Source organism: Vicugna pacos, chromosome 9 (genome assembly GCF_048564905.1).
Source record: "Vicugna pacos chromosome 9, VicPac4, whole genome shotgun sequence".
In the NCBI taxonomy this organism is placed as follows: Eukaryota; Metazoa; Chordata; class Mammalia; order Artiodactyla; family Camelidae; genus Vicugna; species Vicugna pacos.
The window spans coordinates 40,635,787-40,661,379 of NC_132995.1; the positions used below are offsets into that span (position 1 = coordinate 40,635,787).

Sequence of the window (25,593 nt, forward strand, 5' to 3'; positions counted from 1 at the left end):
AAGTATCAAACTATTTAATAGGAATTCTTTTGTGAAGCCTTTTGTAAAGTAAATAATACTTGTTGAATTATTTTTGGTGTAAAAATTGACTTTCCTACATTATTATCCCTTCATAATAGTAAATCTATTTTTCCCATGTCACTTGTAAAGATTGTTTTTATTTGCTACATTTAAGACATTTTCCTCCCATTAACTTTTCCTTGTTAAACATCTTTTATGACTACTTTGTGCTTTAAGAAAGCGTAAAGTTCGGTATTTAGAATATTATCTCAGCTTTGTTGGTGAGAAGACTCTGGCAGCTTTCACTGTTGACTATAATCAGAGCAGCTTGGAACACGATGTCACCCTTTCAGAACTCTCTCAGACCTAGATAAAACTTATTTTGTGTCTCCAGTTGGGGACAAGGTGCTCGGAAACAGTACCTTATGCAACAGAGCTGGTTCTGGGCCATCCCTCAGAGGCAAATGAAATAAAAATCATGGTGTGTGGAAAATGCACCCTCAGTGTCCTAGGAACCAAAGATTTTAAAGCTTCTCTGCCAGTAATACAGTTTTTATTTTATGTTTCTTGGAAAACCGAAGGCTTGTATTTACCACATGTGTTACCTAAGATGCAGAAAGGGGATGACAAGGTACCCTGCGCTGGTAAGGATTTTCATGGCAGCCTGGTCAAAGCCACCCTCTTTGCAACTGGCCTCCACCTAGCCTTGCACATGATCCCTGGGGGAGGGGTATTTCTATTCAGCATGAAATCTTTTTGCTTGCTCATTTCTATGGGGAATAGTACATGCATGCAAAGTTGTTGGCTGTTCCTACTTTATTTCAGGAATTGTACAGGGCTGAGGCACCTGAATTTTTCCTTGAATACTTTAAAGCAAATTATACGCTGGAACCTTTCATGCCTGCTCCCAGAGGAATTTCCTTTGAGTGTTCATATCGCAAAAGCTTGTGTAACCTGACACAATTATCTAAAAAGCCTTGTAATCCAAAAGAACAGAGTTCTGAGCTAGGAATGAAGGTCGGAACTGGGAAAGAAGTGTTCTCCCCTGCCTGGGGACTAGGTCATGCTTCACCATGACAGTGCTTAATTCACGCACCAAAGAAATATGTTAACCTCCTGGCACTGTGACCGGTGGGTAGTATACTTGCTTATCTCTCTGAACAAGGAATCTCTTGATGAGGTGCTTGAGGGGCATTACAAAGCCTTAGACCTGGCTGGCGGTTAAAAATATTTCTATAACCACCTTGAGAAACTGGTCTTCCCAGGATGAAAGCAAGAGCACTTGGGCCCCTTCCAGGGGAGAACCCTCTCCACTGACTCAAAAATCAACCCATCCTGAGAGCTGGGGTCTCACGCCAGCAGTTAGCACTGCAAGGGGCCTGCGGGGTAGGAGGATGTCTGGAATCCATATTTTCACCAAGTGGTTGGTCCAGGTGATTCTGACTCAAGCCCAGCTCAATCTCCAATTCAAGGGAGAAGGAAGGAGAGTGAGGACACAAACTGTAAGTGGAGACTTAAAACCGGGGCTCTACCGGGAGATGACCCCTTGTTTCCAAAAGCCCTTTTGCCAAGACGCTGCTTTCTCCTCTTTTTGTTTTCATTTTTAGAAATCCCAGCTCCACTCTCTATTTGCATACCAGCGGTGAGGGACCTCCAAGGAGAATAGGCACCACTCATAGGTGGTTGGCTTTTCAAGGAATTCGCTGGAGAAAATTGTAGGCAAGGCAGGGAACAACCCCCACCCCTCCTCCATCTGGTTTCAGTTTATTTAAAAAAACAACACACACAGGCCTCCCCACCAGCAATCAGAAAGCAGCCACAGCTTCCCCAGGGGGTGTATTAGCCACTAGGGGTGGGGCTGAATTATGTATATGCAAATAAATTAAATCAGTCAGCCAACAGCAACTAAATTTTGTATCTTTTCTTGGCAGTTGTTCTGCGAAGAAAAGGTCTGAATCGGGGTGACTGAAGCTGTAAGGAAGCAAGTTTTGGTATTGGTTTTAACAACTTGCCTTAATTCTAATCCAGAAGCAAATTTTAAAAGATTGATAGTCCTTTGCCTAGGTATTGCCAACCTTCTAGGCTGAAGGCCAGGGGACAGTGCTGCCTAATAGTCAGGAGCAGAGTGTCTGGAAGGCTGAGTTACCTAGGGCATGTCACTTTACCTCTCAGAGTCTGTTTCTTATGTATAAAATGGTAACACCTGCTTCATAGGGATGATATGAGGATAGTAAATAAAATTAAGTACAAGCAGGCCAAACACAAAGGACTGGCATACAGCAAGCACACAGTAAATGTGACAAATGATTATGAATAACTCAAAACCGAATTGCAGGACGCAAGAAGACCAGTTTCACCTGGAGTCAGCCAAGCTCTCCCAGCAAGTGTTTTCAGCTGGGGCTTGCCTTTCCCCTGGGGCTGGTCAAGAAAAACCTTCAGAGCGAATTTGCTAAGTGTTTTCCAAACTCCAGGGCCCTAATCCCCAAATATCTGCCTTCAATCTTGGAGGCAAAAGAAAAGAAGTTCAGAGGAGGGTGCCAGCCAGTTTGAAAATATCAGTGATACTCTTGGCTTCCTGCATCTCCCTACCCCCATCCCTGGTAACTGAGGGGCCTGACTCCCAGGTGCACAGCCTAGATGAGAGGGAGGGGTTACTCAGTTCATGCCCAGGAGTCAGCAGTCTCCCAGGCTTTTGTGTCACATGAGTGATGTGCTGGAGACCACAGGCACTCAGCTGCCTCTGGGCTCAGCCCTCGCATGTCCACAAGCACTCTGGGCTCAGTTTATACAAAACAGACCTCTGCTTTTGTCCCTCATGTGGATGCTCCAACAGGACTCCCAGCCTCCCCTCTTCTCCCATCCCCAAACCAGACAGGGGTCTTATTTGTTCAAGACCATTACCAGCTCTTCTTTGCCCTCAGAATGAAGTCTAAGAGGCCACATGTGGCAAACATAGCGCTACATTAACACAGTTCTCAAGAGCCCAGATTTTGGGCTCTGGTACACCTGAGTCTGAGACCTTGAACAATTTTCTTAGCCTCTGGAAGCCTCAGTTTCCTTGAATATAAAATAGTAATGATGGTACCTACTACAAAAGGCTATTGTAAGTCCTCTATAAACAACCCAGGGCTTGGGACAGAGCAAGAGGCTTGGAGGCCAGTGCGTGGAATAAAGATTGAGGATGAGGTGGGGAAGGGGTGGCTGCCAGAACTAGGGAAGATGATGAGAACCATCTTTGGACATGCCAAGTGTAAGGGGCCTATGGGTGTCCCAGAGAGGCATCCAGGGGCAGCTGGACACATGGGCTTGGAGTTAAGAGCAAGGCTTGGCTGGAAAATAGTGTGGGAGTCACCAGCATGTGAGGAGAAAAATGAGGTCATGGTGAGGGAGAGACTGAGCATGAGGCCTCCACAGTCAGAGGTTCACCCACAAGGAACAGAAGCTCACGAAAGAGGCAGAGAGGAAGAGCCAGAGAGGTAGGAAGAAATCCAGCAGCAGTGGCTTTGCAGACACAAAGGGAGAAAGGGCGTAGGGTAGTGAGGAATAGCCAGAAGTTCAGAGACATCCAGGAAGCCATGTTAACTGAAAGCAAAGATGTGTCCATGGTATTCAGGGACTAGGATGTCATTCACTGGTAATCTTTGGTGTGGTCGGGAGTGGGAACAAACTCAGAGCTGGAGTTGTGGAGAAGAGAGTAGAGATGGTGACTGCTGACAGTTTTAGAGAAATGTGACTGAGAATGGGGGCGGGGGAGAACATGAGAACAATGCTTGAGGAAAGAGATATAGGATTGAGGTAGGAGAAGTTCTTTATTATGATTACCAGAAGGAGAGGCCAGAGCTGTTGTGAATGCTGCTGGGAAGGAGCCAATGTTTAGTTATTATATCCAAGGTGCCCAGCACAGGGCCTGGCATGCAGTAGGAACTCAATAAAATCTTGTTGTCTTTGAGGATGGGGAAGGATGGGGTCTGGAACTTGGGGTGGAGGTACTGGTCATTGTCAGGAAGAGGTTCCCTTCTGCCATTGTGCCAGGAGGGAGGGATGGTCGGGGTGCCAGGGGTGAGCAGAGTGCAGGCCAGGGCCTCCTTGGGCCTCTGCTGCTTCTGAGCCTGACCACAGAGAAAGGAAGAAGTGATAAGAGAGTGTTTGGCTCAAGAAACCCCAATGTGGTCAGGGAACAGAGCATGAACTTTTGGAGAGTGCTACTTGGCAACTCTCTCCCCAATACCCCGATTTCTGTTCCCAGCATCATCAAATCCAGCTGTTACCTTCACTTTATCCCCTTCAGAGCCATGCCCTCCCCAAAGGCCAGCAGATGGTGCCAGTGAGCTGCTGGACTCAGATGGAGCAGAAGAGTCGGCCTGCCAGACCCCACGCACCCCATGGCCTCCCAGAGCCTGGGGCATGCTAAAGGTTTGACTCCCTAGGTTCCTGACTAAGGGGGTTGAGGGAGCAGGACTAAGGACTAAAGGAGACTATGGGCTTTGGGCTTCGGGGTGGGGTGGTTCAGGGGTTCTGCTCCTTCTGGTTGCCCTTCATTCCTCTACCCCTGCGAGGCCCTGTCTTATCTGCTGGGGCTCCTACCCTCTGCCCCCCTCCCTTCTTTTCTCTGGAGGCCCCTGCCAGCCCAGACTTCTGGTTCTGGCAGAGGCTGGTTCTCTGCCCTTGGGCAGGCACAACCTGGCACCAGGCCTCAGACAGGGCTGGGCCAGCCCCTCCCAGCCATGACTGCCTGAACCACCTCCTTTCTACTTCCAGAATGTCTCCACCTGATGAGAAGCAAGGGGTCAGCTGCTGAGGAGGCTACAGGAGGCTAGAGCATAGATCCTGGGAAGGAGGCCTGGCCTCCTAGCCTCCTGGCCTAGGAAGTTGGATGAATTTCAGGCCATAGGGGGTGTTAAATTAAACTGTGGCAGATCATCCAGTCCCACTGGAAACACCCCATGCCCATCCTAGCCATCCTATATTCCCCCACTCATTCCCTACACCCCCTCTCAGCAAGACTCTCTCCCCATCTTGGGCTTCCCAGTGAGTCAGGATCCTTCATGTTTCCTTCCCAGGACAGTGTAAGATCCTGTTTCCCAGACTCTGTTTTCACCCTACTTTCCCACTTCCACCTCCCTACACTTGGACTCCTGCTCTGACAATTGCTGGTATACCTGTGTGGCCTTGACCAAATTGAAGGCTGTCTGGGATCCCCACCTCACCACCCCTTCTGCATCCCCTCCACAGTTACAAAAGGAAGCCCTTAATGGATGAAGCTGGAGAAACCACAGCCAGACTCTCAGTAGGATGACTAGAGCTAGGGGGGACCCACCTATCCAGGTTCTACAGCTTAGATCAGGAAGCCAGGTCAAGGGTACTGTGTCCACTTCTGAGACTGAGCCACAGATTTGGGACAACAGCAATCAGCAGGTTTTGGAAAATCAGCGTTACCCTGAGTTTCCAAAGAATGATACAGACCAAGGGAGAAAGTCACGAAAAACACACCACACACACACACACACACAAATTTACATGGCACAGGGAGAGATACATCATATGTACATGGACAAGCTATGGAGCCCATGGACACGAATGTATACAAATACAGGCATACATAGGCACACAAGGTCATGTACCCAAGGTCAGGCACACACACCCTCCCCAGGGAAGTCCGGCCTCCCAGGACCAGGGCTGACCTGTCATCTGTACTTGCAGGGGGAGGAATAGGTGGAAGCACAGAAGTGGCTCTGGGAAGGACTTGGATCCTCCACCCAGATCCTCTCCCCTTAAGTGGGTCTGACTCCCAGTCCCTCCCTGAGATTCCCCTGGCCCACCAGGGGGCCATGCCTGGGTGGCAGAGAAGGCTTTGGAGGAGGCATTGCCTTGAAGCCCTGGCACAGAGCCTGAGCATCTAAGATAGAGAAAGGGCAAAAGGGCTGGGAGGAGTCCTAGTGTAGGCATGGATGAGGCACCAGGCAAGGGTCCATATGAAGTAGGGACCTCCTCTGCCATGAGCTGCACCTACTGACTTCAGCATAGAGCCTGGAAGCCAGGTACTGGCACCAACTCCTGGCATAGATGCCAAGCACAGGGTGCCAGACACGGGGGTGGGCAGAGTGGGGGGGGGCCACCAGGCCACACACAAACACAGACCTTCATACACACAGGCAGGGAAATGCACTCACATTCATTTATTTTATACCCAGGGGAATCCTGGAAGCAGGTTAAGGATCTCCTAGAGGTTGCCCTCGCTGACTCCACAGGTGTCCCCAATGGTCTGCCTCTTGGAGTCCCTGGGGTTGAAGGGTGGGCTGGAGTTAATGGGAGGCCTAGATGCTTCCACGGACCCCACTCTCCCCTCACAGCACACACACCCACACACATACGCTTGTGTGGCAGGAGCAGGTGGGGTTGGTGCAACCCCAGAGCTGGAAAGTGGAAGGAAGGGGAAAGGAAGGTCAAAGACGCCCAAGAACCCAGGCGGTCATCCTGCTCCCCACAGCCTCATTTGGTGGCTGCAGGCAGCTTAGGTGTAAGCACGTGTCAGGACGTGTGTGCTAGGGACCTGCAGCTGTGCAAGGCGTGGGAGTATAGTGCATGTGCCGGCGTTGGCGGCGGCTGCCGGGTGAGGGCTGGTTGGTTCCCCTCGGCCACGGCTGTGCTGTCAGCATGGGGAGCTTGGATGGAGGCTGTGCGTGTCCTCAGGTGTCCCGAGCAAGTGTGAGCTGGATGTGCTCACCTAGGAAAGGCGGTTCAGCAGCTCAGGGCGCGTGTGTCGGGGCGCAGGGGTGAGCGGATGCAGGGCACCAGGGTTAGAGGCCGGCGGCAGGCGGCTGCTCCTCCAGCAGTAACTTCGCGACTTGGTTCCGGCTTCTTCGAAAGCGGATCTGGCCGCGTGAGCGGAGCAGAGGGCGGGGGAGTAGAGGTGGGGGGCACCTGTCGGGCAGAGGTGCAGGGTGAGAAGTAAAGGAAAGCCTCGCCCTTTCCCCGCCTCCGCTCCGCCCTCTCCCCGCCCCCGGACTCCTTATAAACTCGGCCCGAGGGCGAACAGAGAAAGCGAGTATCCCTCCTGCCCCTGGCTGGTCCTCTGCTGCGACCCCGTGCCCCTCGTCTCGGCCCCGAGTTCCAGTCCCTGCTCTCTGGCCCGCCCCCTGCCCCACCCCGGCCCAGCCCGTCCCAGCCGCCATGGAGAGCTGGCCTTGGCCGTCGGGCGGCGCCTGGCTGCTCGTGGCCGCCCGTGCCCTGCTGCAGCTGCTGCGCGCAGACCTGCGTCTGGGCCGCCCGCTGCTGGCTGCGCTGGCGTTGCTGGCCGCGCTCGACTGGCTGTGCCAGCGCCTGCTGCCCCCGCTGGCCGCACTTGCCGTGCTGGCCACCACCGGCTGGATCGTGTTGTCCCGCCTGGCGCGCTCGCCGCGCCTGCCGGTGGCGACTCGCGCGGTGCTCATCACCGGTGAGTGCGCAGGGCGCGGAGCAGCGAGACTCCAGGTTCGAGGGCGGGACCGGACACCTAGAGGGCTCCCCGTGGGGATACCAAGGCAAGGCGGGACCTCTAGCGCAGGAGTGGAAGAGTCCCCCTCCCCTGGGTGCAGGAAGCGAGCCAAGTGGGAAGCGCAGGGCACCTCCCTAAATCCGGGTTAACTACCTGAGGCTTCAAGGGTGTTAGAGGAAAATGAGGTAGAGAGTGGGCGGGTGCGCAGGGGAAACTGGTGGCTGAGAAAGTAGGAGCCTCCTGGGGTTTATGCTATGCCCCTCTCCAAGAGAGCAGTCTTTGGACAGGGAATACTGCTCTGAGGGACTTTTAGAGGATGATCACTCCTTGAAGTCTTCCTAACATCCCCACGTGGGAGGTCCCTTCTCCTCTTCCCTGGGATGGGAGGAAGAGGCTTCGATGGAGAGTTGGGACTCCTTCCCCCTAACTGGCTGGGCTCCTTGGAGTCCAGAAAAGCTTGAAATCATCATGAGGGACAGCTGGACATTAAGCTGCCTCTCAGATCCCACCCCCAACCGTTGAACTGCTGAAGTAGCTGTCCAGAGTCTGCACCTAGGACCATCCCTCCTGGTCCTCTGTGCCGAGGTCTTAGAGAGTTGAACTCAGGTACCTCTGCCTGCCTGACTGAGCTCCCTTTGTCTGGAGCAAGGAATAAATCTGTCAGCAGAAGGAGGGAAGGGGGAGCTGAGGCCCAGCCAGAAGTGGGGAAAGGGAGAAAGATTAGGGGGCACTGGCTCCATTGTATTGGGAAGGGGCAGTATAGTCTCTCCTCTAACCCCTATGCCTTTGGACAGGTGCTTTGGCCACTTGCACTGGGCCTGGTCTGGGGGCACCAGACTGGCTTCTCAGAAATCTCAGTCCAGTAGACTGAGGCCCTGCATGATCAGATGGAGCTGGGAGAACTTCCCAGAGGAGGCCATCCTTGAGCTGGGCCTCAGAGGATAAGCAGAGACAGGTGGAGTGTGGAAGATGTTTTAGATCAGATGAAAGATGTGGGACAAAGGCTTGAAGCAAGAATGAGGTTGGCCTGGGTAGGGGGCAGTCAGTAACCAATCTGGCTTCTGGGGTGTGGTGGGATGTGAGGTTGTTTCCTTGGAAGGGGCCTTGAATGCTAGGCAAGTAGCCAGAATGTGCTAAGGCAGGGTGAGGGTGCAATCAAGGTTTGGGCTTTGGGAAAGATGGCAGAGACAGAGCAGGGCTCAGGCTGGATGGGAGAGACCTAAGTTCAGGGTGCAGTGAGAAGCTTCAAGGGACCCCAGTTTTAGGAGTCTGAGAAAGGAAAGATGACAGACCTCCTGGTACGAAGCAGGGACTAGGTTGTGAGCTCTGCTCCCAGGGACAGGGCATCTCCTCCCCTGCCTTCTAATTAATGAGCTGTCTCAACAGGAACCAGGCCATCTGTAGATACTAATGGTCCAGGGCAGTCTTTCCTGAAATCTCACCTCAGGCCTTTGTGTTGCTGCTGTTACATCTCCTAACCTTGAGCCTGAGAGTGAAGTGAGAGGAGGGATGCCTTCTGTGACTTGGGCTTCCTCCAGCTGTGGTTGCAAAGCCCCACAGGAGGAGGAGGAGAAAACTGCCCAGCCCACTTTATCTAAGCTTCAGGGGTAGGTCTCCAAGCTTCCCAATGCCCCAAAACTCAGGTTTCCTCTCTCACCACTTGACTGCAAGACACGTAGGTAATCAGGCCCTGCCTCACCTGCTAGGAACACTGTCTTAAGCCTGCCAGAGCTGCCCCCACCCCTCCCTGAGAATGCCCCTGAGAACCACTGGCCAAGGCTACTCCTGGAGCTCAGCCCTGGGGTCAGGGTTTAGGTTGAGTGGCTGGGTGACTTGTGCACAAGTCTATGTACTGCTGAGCGGCAGGGGTCTCATGAGAGAGACCCGTTGTTGTTCATGGCTCACTGCAGGTAGGTTAGAGGTGTATACAGGTGTCTGAGTTTGCAGGTGAGCAAGAGGGTGTGCAAGGTGTGGGTGACTGTATTGGAACTGCAGAGCTAAAGTTGTAGGAGGCAGTTTCAGTTTTCCTGTGAAGAGCCTGTCTGCTCTGGGAGGGAGCTTAGGCAAATGGACACACACGCACGTGCTCATTTCCTCTCCCCCAACCAGACTTGCCCAGGAAGGACTCCTCAGTTGGGTCTGACTGGTGAGTCCCCAGTCACACAAAGCCAAGCTTGCAGCTCGCCGCCCCCCCCCCCAGTTTTGTTTTCTGCCTTAGCAGAGGGGGACAGGGCTGAGATGGGAGAAACTGGTTGTGCAGAATCACTTTGCAGCTTCTGCTCAGCAGGATCACCACAGAGGCAGGCTCCAGAGAGCCTCCTCCCTCACTGGTCCTCCCCCTCCCTTAGCTGGTCTACCATGGAGTCAGCATCAGAATGGGAACAATCTAGGAAGCAGGGGCTTATCAGACTCCTACTTGGGCTTTGCCTGGTAGTTCATCTCTCTATATATCTAAGACAGGAAGTTATACATCCCAGAGTGGTAACTGACCTTAGGTCACATTTGATGGGTGTAGGAAAGGATTCTAACACAGGTCTGTTCTCATCTTCATCCATCATGTCCCTGTCCTAGGGGCAAATGGTGTGGGGCTCAGAGACTGCCCCAGTGTTGCCACTGATTGGAATTCCAAGGGTTGTGGTCAAGGGTGAGGTGGGGATGGGCCTCCAGCTTGCCTAGAGCCTGGAACAATAGTAGAGGGTGTTGAGGCTGGAAAGAAGGGTCAGGCTCAGATTGTACAGGGCCTGGATGATTGGAGCAGAGACTTCAGCTTCATCCTAAAGGCTGTGGGGAGCCTTGGAGAGGTTTTCACCAGCAGAGTGATATTGTCATTTTTGGAAGGATCCCTCTGGCTGCTTAGGTAGAGAATGGATTCCAGGGGGCAAGATGGGACTGAACTATAAAAGAGGCAGCTTCAGTGTCCAGGTAAGAGGAAGCAGCCTGGGCAAGGGCAGTGAGAAAAGAAGGGAGGCTGTGTAGTAATACTGCATGTGAGCTGAGGCCTGATATCAAGCAGGCAGAAGGACATCAGGGCTGGAACTGGGTCTCAAGCTGATGTATGACACAGTCCTGACCTTACTCTGTGCTGGCTGAGTGACTTTGGGAAGCAACTTAGCACTACTAGGTCTCAGCTTCCTCAGCTGTAGTGGGGATCGTTAGCCAGGTTTGGTGGGGTAGCTACGAGGAGTCAGGAGATGACAATTGTGAAAGTGTTGGTATTAAGGTGCTCAGCCAAAGGGACAAAGCCTGCCCGAGATGGGCCTAGGAAAGAAGGGATGGCTGCTGACGGCTAATGGGGTTGGGTGTCAGAGGCCTGGATCCCATCCAGACCATTGTGACCACTGGGGCTGGACTAAGCCACAGTGGGAGTTCACTTGCTGTCCTTCCCTGGCCAGGTTGTGACTCTGGTTTCGGCAAGGCGACAGCCAAGAAGCTAGACGCCATGGGCTTCACAGTACTGGCCACCGTGCTGAAGTTGGATAGCCCTGGTGCCCTAGAGCTGCGAGCCTGCTGTTCCCCTCGTCTAAAGCTGCTGCAGATGGACCTGACCAAGCCAGCGGACATTAGCCGCACACTGGAGTTCACCAAGACCCACACTGCTAGCACAGGTCAGGAGGCTCAGCTCCACCAGGAAAGGGTGTGGCTCGGTGGGTGTGAGAAAAGTCAGGGTTTGAAGGTTTGCTGCTGGGCTGATCCACAGCTTCCCTCCTGGCTCCATGCCCTCAGGTCTGTGGGGCCTGGTCAACAATGCGGGCCAGAACATCCTTGTGGCCGATGCGGAGCTGTCTCCAGTGGCCACGTTCCGCAACAGCATGGAGGTGAACTTCTTCGGTGCGCTTGAGCTGACCAAGGGCCTCTTGCCACTGCTACGCCGTTCGAGAGGTCGCATCGTGACTGTGAGCAGCCCAGCAGGTGAGTGCCCTCCCACACTGGAGCAGAAAAGGTGCCCCAGCAGGGTGGGGAGAGATGCTGAAGACCCTGGCCCAGGCTGAGCTGCCCCACTCCCAATCCATCCCTAGGAGACATGCCATTTCCATGCTTGGCTACCTATGGAACCTCCAAAGCGGCCCTGGCATTACTCATGGACACATTCAGCTGTGAACTTCTGCCCTGGGGGATCAAAGTCAGCATCATCCAGCCTGCCTGCTTCAAGACAGGTGAGGTTTGGGGATTTTGGGGTGGGGCCTGGGTGGGGTTGTTGGGGAGAGGGGGAAAGTGGGGATGAGCATGGTCCTATCTGGAGTGAGGCTGGGTCTGAGGAATGGCCGTAGCTTTGGCTAGGGACAGGTCTCAGGTTGTGAGTTAGAGATACCTGGGTCTGGCTTTGGCTTCCCTAACTGATCCCACTCTGGCCTTGCCACTCCTTCCCCAGAGTCAGTGCAAAATGTGGACCAGTGGGAAGAGCGCAAGCGGCAACTGCTGGCCAACCTGCCCCGAGAGCTGCTGCAGGCCTACGGTGAGGACTATGTTGAGCACTTGAGTGGGCAGTTCCTGCATAGTCTGAGCCAGGCACTGCCAGACCTCAGCCCGGTTGTAGATGCCATCACCGATGCACTGCTGGCGGTTCAGCCACACCACCGCTATTACCCAGGCCATGGCCTGGGAATCATGTACTTCATCCACTACTACCTGCCTGAGGGCCTGCGGCGCCGTTTCCTGCAGTCCTTCTTCATCAGTCCCTCTGTGCCAAGAGCACTGCAGCCTGGCCAGCCCAGCCTTACCTCTGCCCAGGATGTAGCTCACAGCCCAGACCCAAACCCCGGCCCTTCCCCCACTGCCCAATGAGCAGTGTGTGTTCATAGCTGCTCCAGCAAAGGAGGTCCCATCTGCCCTTAGTCCTCCCCTGGGCATTCTGACCCCCAGGTCTATCCTAGATCCTGACCTAAGAGACCGAAGTCCCACCCACTGCTGATGTCACAGGGCAGGCCTGGTGAGGTGAGGCCTCCCAGTGAACCTCTGGGCCTCTTCTGCTTCATGAGCCCAAACAGACCCTCCTAGGCACAAGGCTCCACTACACAGCTTGGAGAACCCAGCTGGATGGGGAGTTTTGTGCAAGACTTAACTGTAGCCTTTGACAGGATCCTGCAGACAGTGCTCTGCAAACTAAGGAGTAATTGGGTAGGTTGGGGACTCCCTCAGGATTATTTCTCAACACCAGTGCCTCATGCCGTGATTCAAAGGGTGAATCCTAACTGTTTCTTGACTGGCTCAAGAATTAGGGCCCTGACCACCCACCCAAGCCCCCAAAGCCACAGGGAGGCTGCATACCCTACTTGCCTGATCGCCACTTTTGGAATAAAGACAAATTTTTATTTCTCCTAGAATGGAGAGATGCTATGTTTGGAGGAGGTGACTGCCTACGTAACATGCTGTGGCTGTGTGACAGCCTGGAAACTGCCTGGGGAACCACTGAGCACAGAGGCTGAAGCTCTGGACACAGATTCCAGTTTACACCTAACCCCTTCAGCTACTTTGGGCCGATCGTGTATCCATGGTTTGGGTTTCCTCACAGTGAAATGGGGACAATAACCCTGGCCAAGGGAGTTGTGGAGCTCAGGGAAGCAAACAGGGAGGTCTGGGGGCTCTCCAGGGGTCAGGACCCAGCTACACAGGCCTGTCAGAGCCTCCAGCAGAGGAAGAGGCTATCTTCGCCTGACTTCCCCCACCCTGCGGAATCTGGCCGCACGGGGAGAGGGCCAGCCTGGAGCTGCCAACTGAGGAAGGGAGGTAGAAGGCTTAGATGGGGATGGGCTCAGCAAGAGTGGGGCCTGAGCATAGCTGGGGATCTGGGAGGACTCGGACCCAAAGGAGACAGAAGACAGCTGGGCTTACAGAGGGCAGTTTTTATTGTCTCTGAGGGGCAGAGCTACTTCCCCTACACCCCAAGGACACACACACTATCCTGCCCCTGGGCCATGGCTCTAGGGGGACCCACTGAGGGGAGAGGAAGCTCACGCTGCCCCCAGGGGTTCTCAGGTTAGGGAAGGACACAAAAGTGACCACATGCTTCTCAGACATGTCAGCGGCTGTAAACATAGGGCTGAGGGGGCCTCCTTGCTCTGGAGGTGAGGGACTTGGTCCATCCTTGGTAGGGGGAACAGGTGCCCAGCCCCTTTTCAGGCCCAAGAGCAGTCTCAGAGAGGGTCAGGGAAGCCAGGAAGCCGCCAGGACAGTGTGCTACCCCCCAGGCAGGTAGGTGAGCCATGAGCTTTGTCACAGCACACAGACACACACATGTGGGGAGCCATGGGCCAGGGTGCTAGAAGATGGGGATGTAGTTGTCGATCTTGGCGCGGTGGCGCTGGGCGATGCACTCGGCAATCCATACAATGTTGCGACACTCCTGCTCCTTGAGCTTCACAAAGGCATAGAAAACACCAAAGTGGAACTGGTTCAGGAAGGCCAACTTGTTCAGTTTCACCTGCGGACAGAGGCAGGAGTGGTGTGTAGGTGGCCGTGACCAAAGTCAGGCCTAAGCCACCAACCCCTCCCTATGACAGGCCTGGCACTCACCTCGTGCTCAAAGAATCGGTCCTCCAGGGTCTTGTCTCCAGGGTTGCTGCCTGCGCCCTCGAAGAGCAGCTTGTACTCCTGGCCCAGGGGAGTCGGGGGAAGCATGAGTACGAGGGTGCTGTTAGGTATGGGGTGGGGATGTTGATGCCAACATGCCTGCCCATCTCCTACAGCTAGGGCACTCACCGGGTAGTAGTCAGCCACGTTCTTGACCTGCTCGTAGTCGTCAGCCCGAGCCAGCTGGGCCAGGCCCTCAGGGTAGAGCCGTCCGCAGTGCGGAAAGAGCTTGGCACGGTCCTCCTTGGACAGCTCTGTGCCGAAGGAGTTGATGGTGATGATGAAGGCGCGGCGATCTGCTTCAAACTGTGGCGCCAGTGCACAGGCAAGGAGAGAGGGACAGGGAGGGATGCAGTAGCCAGTCAGTTGGCAGGGCTTCTCCCAGGTCAGGGCTACAGGGGACTAGCAGGCGGAAGGGTGAACAGACACTCACCTCCAGGATGGGGCACATAGCATCAGCTGTGGTCCCTCCCAGTAGGGTGCAGAACTTGTAGAAGGACTCCAGGTAGGCCTGTGCAGAGCATTGGACTTGCTCAGTCTGGGTAGGGAGGCTTGGGGGGGCTTGTCAGGCATCCTCCACACAGTTCCTCCTTCCCTCCCTGGCCCCTTTCATGGTGAATCCAAACATTACACCCATAGATTGACCAGGGCAGCACCCATGTCAAAGCCCCGAACATCCACAGATTTCCAACTGTTAATCAGCCAAGCAGCAGTGGCCTGCTGCCTCCCTTGACCCAGCAGTGACAGAGCAATTTCTGGTCAATAGTCTGCTTAGTGGTATGGTGTCCCTCACACCCTCATCCCACAGAGGACCAGGCTCAGAGAAGGATTCTGTCTTCCCCCTGCTGCTCTGCCTGCCTTTCCCCCAAATTTCTCTTCAGCCTCAGAAAACCATGTGATAATGGGCTAGTGAGGAATGGTTATTCCAGAGAGTTCAAGGAGATGGCCTGGACTGGGTGCCCTGGCCCCTCTCAGTAGCCCACCTTAAAGAGCACCTCCTCCTTCTCCCATCCCCCAGGTAGTTCCCAGGCATCACACAGCAGGAACCAAACTGTCAGCACAGTTCCCGCTGAGGGATGGTTATTGCCCGCATGGACGTCAGCCCTGCAGTGCAATGGCTAGACATGCGGACTGCTGGCAGGAACAAGCACTTCCTGCCCAGGCAAATTGGATCTGCCGGGCATGAGGAGAAGCCAGGTCAGCCCAGGCCTCAGTTTCCTCCCAGGACTCACTCTTGAAACCAGCTGGGCCAGTCTTCTGTCCCAGAACCTCTCCATGTCAAGGAAGTGGTGACAGGCTCATGGCCCCGGGGGAGTTGCTTTTACTCAGACCCTCCTGGGTACCACAAGCCATGGGGACTCTAGCTCCACAGGCTGGAGACTATTCTTCTGAGCTGGGAGTGAGAGCTAGGAGACAGGGAAAGCTTTCTATGCCAAGGTCTGCCCTCCAACGTGCAGAGAACTTTCCTTCCACCACTTGTTGATGTGAGCCACTGGTTCTACTGCCCTAAGAGCAGAGGTGAGATGGGGCCTGGGAGTCCATGAGCCCAGGCCAAGCCTAGGCAGCAGCACTGGGCAAGCTGGGCCCAGGGGAAGACCTGAGGTAACCACTGGGGTCGCAAGAAACAAAAGTCTAGGACAGGTCAGAGAGTAAGAAGCCTGGAAGGGGAGAGTAGACCACAGCTCAGTGAATCCTAGGAGTCAGAGGGCTTGGGTGGCAGAAACAGCTGCCGATACTCCCTTGGCTTGGTGGTACTGTTTAGTCCTCTGGGACTGTCCCCAGCAACCTCCTTACCTGTGGCCAGTCAAGCTGGCTGTGTCCAAGTCTCCAGGTCTGCCCCAGTGGGGCCTGCAGTTCCTATCTGTTGGGGAAGCCACCAGCCCTCACTGAGTTGGACTGATTCCTGGAGAGGCTGACCCCAGGGTGGTGGAGGCTAGTGGAATAGGCCTGGACTCTCTTCTGGAGGCTAGGGCAGCTGAAGAAACTGGATGGCAAGACCCCAAAGGCCCAGGAACCAAGGTCACCTTCCCACCCCCACCCTGTCCCCTGGAGTCTGTCAGCCCATGGCTGCTGCACCAGCTGCCTACAGTTCCCACCCACCAGTGGGGGTCCACCTAATCTCCCATCTGTGGCCACTGGGCTGGGACATCGCCTGACAGGCAGTCCTGGCATGGTGCCTGCGGCATTCAATCGATGTTTACAAGCTGGTGCCCAAGCAGCCCTCGCCAGTGACTCCAGTTAGAACCAGTCAGGCCCGGTGAGGGTGTGGGTAAGGCTGGGGGACAGCCACACCCCTCACCCTGCCTCAGGGCAGGGAAACCGGCAACGGGCCAGCTGGGCAGGCAGGAGCACTAGCAGGGGAGAGGCAAAGAGAGAGACCGAGCGTGAGCACTAGCACACGCGCGCTGGCTCTCACTGCTTCACCCCCCTGCCCCCCTTGCCTCTTTGTCCCCATCTCCCTCTTTCTCTCCCTATTAGTGTGTAGATAAGGGCACTTGCTTTGCTCACAGCCAGGTGTGATGCCCAGTGCTGCCAGTGTCTAGCAAGTGGCTTCAGGTGACCCACACTACTTCTCTAAGCCCTCAGTTTCCTCACTTTACAAGTGGGGATACTGATGCCCACCTAGCTCCCAGGGCAGTCCTGAGGAGTAGAGAACTCCATAATTTTCCTACCTCTAGTCTTGTCCCTTCTAGTCCATCCTCCACATTCTGATACTGTGCCCTGTTGGAAACCTTCCTTGGCTGACCCTGCCCACAGAATAAAATTCAAACTTCTGGCCTGGCATTCAAACCCTGGGTGACTTGATCCTGTGCCTTTTTTTCCCAGACCTGTCCCCTGCTATCTATCTGGTACTTCCACAGCAAACTGCCTGCCACTTGGCCTGTGTTCCACACTTGCTTCTGTATGTGCTGTCCCCTGCCTACACTACTACAACCTCTAGGTAGGCCCTTCACCTGCCACCAGACCCTCCCTGCACTCTGGCCCAGACCCCTGCAGGGAGACTAGAGGGCCTAGGCTCAGGTTGCCGCTATATTGGCCACCTAGCTCCAACCAGGGCAGGAGAGGAGTCTCACTGTAAAGATTCAAGAGACAGATATTCCCAGGGTTAGGTCAGCAAGGCTGCTGTGTTGGCCAGCACTATCTTCAGGCCCCCTTTAGTGCCTGCCCACTTCTAACCCATCAGAGGTCCTCACCACAGCCAGAGCCCAGTCTGCTCCAAATGTTCCTCAATGGTCCCTGGCTAGCCCCCTTTCTTGGCTTCCAGTCCTGCTTCTAAATTCTTTAGGCAGGGGCAGTACTGACCCTGGAATCCCAAGCCCACTCTATTTCCAGGGGCCACTAGCTTGTGCCACAGCCTGGTGGGAAGCAGAAGGTGGGTGGGGTCGAAGATGGTGGGACGTGACACTGGCTGTAGACCGAGAACCCGGGGGGCACACAGGGACCTGGTAATGTCTGGCTGTGCCCTTCCCCCTACCATGCTCAGGTGCCTGTCCTTGCTGGCGACAGTCCAGGTGGGGTGAGCCTGAGAGCTACAGCCTAGGTGGTGGCCCATAACCCTCCTGGATGCAGGGGGAGTGGCCATCCAGGAGCCAGCTCTGACAGACCAAGCTGTGGAACATCAGCCACTCTTGCTGATCTTATCCGGGCCTGAGGGATGGAGAACCTGTTCCATGCAGTCTTGCGCCAGTCACAGGAGCCAGAAAGTGAGTGGATAAGCCCCGAGGATAGGAGCCTGGTACAGCTGCATCCTGTCCCAGCACCCCACAGAAATCACCAGCCCACCACGCCCATGGCCCTACCCACTTCCTTCACGCCCGCTGGGTTGGGGGGGCTACCTTGTAGAGAGTGTTGCGGATGATCTCGATGTTCATCTCATCAAGGTCCTGTTCTGAGATGCAGTCCTGGAAAAAAGCCGCTAGGGAGGAAAGACCAGGCTGTGACGAGTGGGCAAGTGGACTTAGCCTAGGCAACAATCCTGCTGTTGTTCAACCACAGCTGCAGGGCACAGAGGATCCCTGCTACAAGGCCCATCTGACTGGGTACGGGCGGGCCCCCAACCCAGCCTGGACTATTGCCTTAGAAGTGGCCGAAGCAATACTCCAGGCCATGTGCACTGACCTGAGCTTCTCTTGCTTTCTCGCTCCTAAAATTGATTTATAAAAGAGGCGGCCAGCCACAACATGATCTAATCACCTCTGGGGCAGACCCAAGCTCAGACCATGCCAAAGAAAGGCTTGCATAAGAGGCTGTGACATCCTCCCTTCTCGAGGGACAGCTGTGGATTCGGGGCCTGACGCCCACTTCTCTGCATCTCCCAGGAGGGCCTGGGGCCCACATCTGAAAAACTATCCTTCTCTTAGGACAAGGAATGAGTATGAAAGCTGGGTGAGCATGGACCAGTGACCCCCGGTGTCACTGTAGGGCTGGAATTAGAGACCAGAGCAGGATAGATCCCCCTGATCCCAAGGGGGCCCATGGACTCACTGGTCTGTTTCTTCTTTACTGATGGCGAAACTGAAGATGCCACAAACAGCCCAGAATTAGCTCAGAGTTATTGTGCGAGTTTATGGCAGGTAAGACCAGCAGGTAGGGCTCAGGCCTCTTAGTGCAGGACCAAGTGCAGCTTATGGCCCAGTAACTCAACCCTGGCGACTTCCTGGAGGTGGTGCCTGGGGACTAGGACTCTGGCCATGAGGGCATTAGCTGGTAACTGCCTTACTGGCTTCTCCCCAGTCTCCTTCCAAGGCAAGTAGGAGCCAGTGCTGCCTAGGCGGAGCCATGCAGGAAGCTCCCAGTTTCTCTTCCTTCCTTGGCCTCTGACATAAAGTCTGCATCCTGCCGGACACTGCCTGACTTGGCCCCTGGGACCTGCTCAGTGGAGGCAAGTGAAACTGTTTGCTTCTCCTTTGCCTCATGGGCAGCCAACCACTCCAGTCCAGCTTAGGCCCACAGTCTGTTAGAGCTCCCAAGACTCCAAGGGACATAGGCCCCTGTTTCTACTATCCGTGAACTCAGCCCTGCTCTGCATTCTGAGAAATCAACCAGTTTCACAAAGTTAAATGGTCCGAGTCAGCCTGCTTGGCCCAGCAAAAGCAATATGAAGGGAACAGAAGGCAGGGTAAAGAGGAGAGAACGGGAGGCGAAGTGGAAGGAAAGAGAAAGGTAAACAGCAGTGGGCAGGCCTCGCTTTCTAGCTCAGGGCCGCCTGCCAGGGGTCTGCAAACCCCACAGAGAGGCTCTGATACTGATGCCACTGCCCATGCCTCCTCCCTCCTCCACCACGGCAGCTCACCCAGGGGCGTGTCCACCAGAATGGCATTGTAGAGCTCAGCGGGTGTCTGTGCGATGTTCACGGCCTCCATCTGCTCAAAGCTGCCTAGTGGGTGGCACTTGGGCACAAGCTCGGAGATAGAGCGCTGGTGCAGCGTGCCCGTGATGAGCAGGATTACGTTGTCAATCATGTAGCTGTAACTGCGGGAGGCAACAACAGCAGGGCAACCCTTGAGTGGAGCTGTGGGAGTCCTGGCATAGCACCACACCCCTGCCCCAAACCCACACAGACCACCAACCCCTCAATGGTGAGCTATGCCTCAGGGACCTCTCCCTCCCCAAGTGTGCCCGTCCACTGGCATCAGGAGCACAGGATAGACATGGCACCTCCCTAGTGGTCAAGGTGGGGCAGAATTCATGCCCCACAAGTGATCAGGAAAAAGGGAGTAAATACCCTCACAGCTGTGCACAGTGGCAGGACACAGGCAGCAGAGGCACACAGAGGTATGTCCCCCAGGCCCTGGGGGACAAGAGGACTAGGAGATGAAGGTGTGTTCTGGGTAGAGGGAATAGTGTGTGCAAAGACCTGGAGGCATCTGCTGAATGGCAGACGCATTCGAGGGAACTGAGCATGGTCTGGGTTGGCAGAGAGAAGGGAACCGGGGCAGTGCTGCCAGCAGACTGGAGCCTGGAGGCAGGTCCTGTGGGCCCGACTGAGGGTCCCGACTTCTTTTTGAGCGTGAGAGGTCCATATGCAAGGTATAAACAAGGAGTATCACAGCCCAGTTAGGGTCACGCTGGCTGCTGGGTGGGGACAGAGAGGGAGGGGGAGACAGAAAGAAGAGGAGTGGGGTAAGAAGCTGCTCTAGGGAAGGCCAGAGAGGACCCAATGGGAAGGCCCCTCTGGAGTAAGGACCCAGGTCAGGCTGAGATGAGTAGGCAGACAGCTGCCCTGTGCAGCCCACACCAAAAACAGGGCACTGCCTCCACCTTTAGGGCCTGAGGCCCGGGCCAGACATCCACCCAGGAATTCTGGGAGGAGACCCAGAGAACTGGACGGGATCCTGGGCTCAGAGGTCCCCTCTGGCACAAGAGGACAGCTCTGCATGGTGCATAGGCAGCAGTGGGGGGGCTGTGGAGCCGGGAAGGGCTGGGGCTGCCCAGTTCACACTTGACAAGGGGCAAGCCCTACCTCCATCCATTAAGACAATGCCTCAAAGGAGCTGGGGTTGAGTTCTGTGTAGTCACCTGTGTGGAGATGGGGTGAAAAGGGAGAGAGGGCCCCAGGCCACAGTCATGCTACAGTAGCCATAGTGTTCCACCAGCATGTCACCAGTGATGAAATCCGGTATAAGGCAGCTGGATGAGGCCCGGGGAAAAGAGCTTCAAGACCAGAGCGAGACACCCATTGAAGGGTATGAGTTGGGCTGGAGGCTGCTCCCTGAACTGGGCACTGAGCACAGCCCTGCCATAGCTTCTGGGTGGGCCACAGCTAGGCCTCAACTTAGAGGGCTGGTGATTGGGGGAGCTCCCACAGGGCCCGCTAGGAAGACAGCAAGAGGAAGAAGCCACAGTTCCTGTCCTGGCCTGACCCCTACACTCCCACCCCCACCCTCGTCCCCACTGCTTGCTGCATACTCCCCAAGTTCACACCCAGACCAGCACCCTGCTATGACCTCTGCTCTCCTGGGTTTGGGCCCAGGCAGCTGCCCTCTCTCCACCTCCAATCTGGCTCAGTCAACTACAGGATGTGTGCTGAGAAGGGACAAGCCCGCCTTCTCAAACTGAGGACTTCAGGCAGGGCCCATTTGCAGCCGCAAGCCAAGGGGCCCAAATGGCCACCCTTTCACCCCCGAACTGACAGAGCTGGGAGAGCAGAGGGACCTCAGAGAGAGTCCGCCAGAGCTTGTGCCTTGGTCTCCAACACCAGCCTGCACTGTCTCTACCCTGGGTAGCACATCCCTCTTGACCATGACTCCTCTAGAATCTTATGTACCCCAGGACCTGCTATATGTCACCTCTCATAACACTCCACTCGTACCCCATTCAGCCCCACTCCAGCACTGAGACAGCCACAAAGACTTGACCCCTGAACCTGAAGGATACTCTTTTATATTCTCACAAGACTTTGGATGGTAAGGGGAGCAGGAGGAGAACACTATATATTACAGCTGTACTATCCAACTGATCACAACCACCTGCATAACCAGCCCCACTGTCAGAGGATTCAAGGCACAGAGCGTGCAGGCCCCAGGCCCTGCAACACCATAAAGCAGAGGAGTACTGTGTCCCCTTGGCCAGTGTCCTCACACCTCCACCCACATCCAGGTTCCCATGCCCTGACTCAACATTCCTCATCCAGCCTTGTCTTCTCAGAGGGATCCCCACAAGTCCATTTCCTTTTTCTAAACCTCATCACTCCTTGCACCACAGGGTATTCGCTTATGTTGGAGGGGAGGGTTGGGGTCAGGGCCCAAGGGAGGTGCCTAGGCCCTCCTCAGAGTCCCAACCAGCCTCGGAGGAGAGCCCTGTGGGACGACTCCACTGTCTGGCTTTGCTGCTGTCCCTCCAGTGATGTGGAACAGGCCAGCTATGATTCACTTTTTTAGCCCTGACAGCAGATGTGGGGGCTGGTGGTAGCACCCCCTTGGCTGTCCCCAGACTCTCCTGCTAGAAGTCCTGGCTGAGCACCAAGGGAAATGCTAAGCCAAGTAAAGCTCCCCAGCCCCTTGCGAGGCCTCCTTCTAACCCAGGCTAGGCCAGCCTTGGATGATCCCGTGCCAGGCTCAGCACCTCCCTCCCCCTGGGTCAACTACAAGGTTGCTACGGTTGCAGCCCCTATTTTTCTCCCTTGCCCAATGAGAGCTAGAATCTCCTTTCCTGGGATGAAAGGAGGCAGAGCATGGCAGAGATGATGCTGGCCCAGCTATCTGCTTTTCTCCCAAGGCAAAGGCCTGCAGCAGGCAGGGAAATCCTCATTCTCCTTGCCTGGCTTCAGCAGCTGCCTCCCTGCCCCCAGAAAGCCACTCCACCAGTCCTCCCCTCATTTGGCCTTAATAGGAGAGAATGAGGTTCCAGCTGGTCAGCATCTCCCTCCAGAGGAAGACAGCTGGGGAGTGGACAGGCGTCTGCCCGCCAGGACAAAGAGGCCCTCGTGGGGTGGGAGTGGGGCAGTTTGTATTCCTCTGCCCAGAGGCCCACACTCACTCTGTGCCTTCAAGACTCGGCTTGGGCCCACAAAAGTCTCGGGTCAGAGTTTAGAAAGCCACTTCCTCCAAGAAGTCTTCAGAGCCCCTAGCCAAGCCCCATCCCTCTGCCTGTGCCCTTTGGCGCCACCTGCTGGAGCATCATGGCTTGCTTCCATGGTTCTCACCTTGGCCCTGAGGGCCGGGCCTGACGCTGGTTAGGAGGCCATGACGACTAGGTACCCCTGCCAGTCTGCCCATCTACAGCCCCCAGCAGGAGCTGCTAGTAACTGCACCTGTGTTCAGTCATATCTGAGTCCTGCAGAGCCATGCCTGGGTGGAAGGGAAAGAGAGATATCAAGCTATGGCTTAGGCTCATGACCTGTCAAGCTTCAGTTTTCCGTCTGCAGTCAGGATGACTGAAATACAGCCCATAGCAGAGCTAGTGAGGCCCTGACCTACTCCTCATTAAAATCCTGCCCCTCTCCAGAGGTCCAGTTGGGTCTTCCCATGTGACCTGAACCTTTTGGGCCTCAAAGATTTCTTGTGTGAGCTCCTTCAGGCTCAGGGGAACAGTGTCAGTGCTGGCTTTCCCAGGAGTCAGGTCTAGCCCAGGACCCAGAAACTACAGCAGGCTGGAGACCCAGCCTAGAAAGACCCTGCCATCAATCCAGAAATAGTGGTTGTGGACTGCAAGAGCTAGAGGGTCAGGATAGGGAGGCCTAAGGATACCAGATGCCCTCTGTGACCCAGCAGGGCCCAAGGTTTGAGCAATGTGACCTGGGAGTGTGGTAGGTGTGCTGACAAGCCCAGTGGGCACTTGAGGCCATGGTCCTGGGACAAAGCTTCTTTCCAGCTGCCCACTCCAGGCTGGCGGCACTGAGGCTCCTGGCACAGGAGAATATGAGACCTCACCTCCCCCAGATGGTGCAGGTCACCATGCCCAAGTTCTGCAGGGCTGCAGGCAGGTGCTGCACACATGGACACGGCCCCCACTGGGGAAGTTCACTCATCTAAGGACAAAGGCCTTTGGAGCCCACCTGGGAATCCCCAGAGACCACACTTAGTTCTCCCAGCTTCCCTTCTGGGGCCTACTCTCCTATGGGAAGCCATCATGGGATGGCCCAGATCAAGGTCCCCTGCAACGCCAAAAAACTCTAATAAGAGGCTCTATCCACATCACACAGCAAGTGAATGGCTGGGCCTGGAAGGAGCCCTCAGTACAGTGACATATTACATGTTATTACCATGATATTGAGCTGAATCATCTCAAAACCACACGACTGATGACAGTCTACTTCTGGGGGACCTCTCTTACTCAGGGCCTGTCTGCCCCACACAAGGACGCTACCTCCACTCTGGCCACCCACTCCCTGAGTGGCCCCTCTAACTCCATCTGACCCTGGAGTCCTCTGGCTCCTGGGACCCCTGGCTCCATTTATGGCACCTGCCCACAGGCCTCCCCAGGAGCTACCTGCACCGGCACTGGCACCCACCCTATCGCATCCATACATCTCCCTCCCTTCTGGCACTGAGCCTGGCCCAGAGCTGACACTGGTCATGTGTGTACGTTGGCTGAAGGCTGGCTGGGATCTACAAAACCACTGGACACTGTCTCTCATCATGGAAGGGCAGGGGAGGCCTTGACCAGCTTCTGTTTGTACAACTTCAGTGACGAGGATCTCACTGCCTCCTGCAGAAGACTGTTCCAGCCATCCTGGGGCAGCTCTGAAGGCAACTAAGAGACTCTGAGGGCTGGAGCTAAGGTAACCTCTGCAGTGGTCCCAGCCTCCGCCCCAGCTGGGCTGGCTTTGTCTGTGGGCAGCAATGGCGTTGTTCCCTCAAGTCCCCACACCGGGATGGGGTATCTAGCTGACATGTCCACCACCTGGGGGATGGCACTCTCCTCACTGGTAACATTCCTCTGGATATCACTAGGGTATCATTCTCCTTCCCATTGGGTCACAGAACAGGGTCTCCATGTTCCAGCTGCTTAGGACACATATGGTTCCCTCAACCTAGGGCTGCCCTCTCCCAATTCTTCCTTCAGACGGTCCTCCCCTCAGTCAAATAGCCGCCTCCTCAGGGAAGCCAGTCGTGAGGCCCCAGCCTGGGGAGGTCCCCTGGACAGTCCCCTATGGAAGACTTCACCCCTTTCTTCAACACTCCTTACTCCTAGGATGACCCAGCATGGAGGAGGTAGAAGAGGTGAAGAAGGAGGAGGAAGAGGAGGAGGAGCCACCAGGGAGGCAGGAGTTAAATCAGACAGACATCATGAGGGAGTAGAAGGACCACGAACTCACCTCTCCTTGCAACTACAACAAAACCATAACCAATTTCTGAACAGCCACCGAGAAAAAAGGAGTCTAACAAAAAGGATCTGCTTCAACTGGAAACAATGAAACAGAACCACAACAGGAAGGTAGGAGGGGTGAGCTCACGATAAAGTCAGGCCCCATACCCTCTGGGTGGGCAACCCACAAGCTGAAGAACAATTAAGTCATAGAGGAGCTCCCACAGGAATGAAAGTTCTGAGCCCCACGTCAGACTCCCAGGACCAGGGTTCCAGCAGTGGGAGGAGGAGACCCCAGGACATCTGGTTTTGAAGGCCAGTGGGGCTTAACTTCAGGAGCCCCACAGGCCTGAGAGACAGAGACTTAACTCTCTTGGGAGACACGCACAGGATCACAAGTGCACCAGGTCCAGCGGCAGAGACAGTGATTGCATAGGAAACTGGGCCAGACCAGCCTGCTGGTTTTAGAAGTTCTCCTGCGAGTTAGGAGACTGCTGCAGTTTACCCAGGGGACATAGAAGCTGGTGACAGACATTCTGGGAGTATTCATCTGCATGAGCTTCCCTGGAGGCTGACATCTTGATTGGATTAATAACACCAAGACCCAGCCCCACCCAACAGCCTGTAGGCTTAAGGGCTGGGAACCCTCAGGCCAGAGAGACACTGTGAGAGGAAGGAGATGGCTGGAAGGAGGTAACAGGGGTGTGGCTCCTAATTAAGCCTGGAGACCTTGGCCACATGAAGGTCAGTGGTGACCTTAGCCAGGGCCCTGTGGTAGAGTGATCGGATGGCTGGAAGCTGAC

The 25,593-nt window shown here is 55.2% G+C and overlaps 2 protein-coding genes and 1 long non-coding RNA gene across 3 annotated transcripts in view; 1 reads left to right on the forward strand and 2 right to left on the reverse strand.

Moving 5' to 3' along the window:
• Positions 1–6,161: 6,161 nt before the first annotated feature.
• On the reverse strand, positions 6,162–12,308 carry LOC140698162 (uncharacterized). The gene is made up of 3 exons (XR_012075722.1): positions 12,105–12,308; positions 6,725–6,921; positions 6,162–6,278 (listed from the first exon to the last, which is right to left on the reverse strand). It is a non-coding gene; the product is annotated as an uncharacterized lncRNA (long non-coding RNA).
• HSD11B2 (hydroxysteroid 11-beta dehydrogenase 2) lies at positions 7,045–12,795 on the forward strand. Its single transcript, XM_072967560.1, has 5 exons — positions 7,045–7,435; positions 10,867–11,079; positions 11,198–11,383; positions 11,491–11,628; positions 11,844–12,795. The coding sequence occupies exons 1-5, from the start codon at positions 7,171–7,173 to the stop codon at positions 12,254–12,256; spliced, it is 1,215 nt and encodes a 404-aa protein (XP_072823661.1). The 5' UTR covers positions 7,045–7,170; the 3' UTR covers positions 12,257–12,795.
• A 499-nt stretch (positions 12,796–13,294) lies between these two features.
• The window catches only part of ATP6V0D1 (ATPase H+ transporting V0 subunit d1), a 38,664-nt gene continuing 26,365 nt past the window's right edge, over positions 13,295–25,593 (reverse strand). The window contains exons 3-8 of the mRNA XM_006203693.4: positions 19,335–19,513; positions 17,878–17,957; positions 14,475–14,552; positions 14,171–14,347; positions 13,985–14,062; positions 13,295–13,892 (exon numbers count right to left, since the gene is read on the reverse strand). Of these exons, the coding sequence (XP_006203755.1) occupies positions 13,731–13,892; positions 13,985–14,062; positions 14,171–14,347; positions 14,475–14,552; positions 17,878–17,957; positions 19,335–19,513 (754 nt within the window). The 3' untranslated portion in view covers positions 13,295–13,730. The remainder of the gene's footprint in view (positions 13,893–13,984; positions 14,063–14,170; positions 14,348–14,474; positions 14,553–17,877; positions 17,958–19,334; positions 19,514–25,593) is intronic.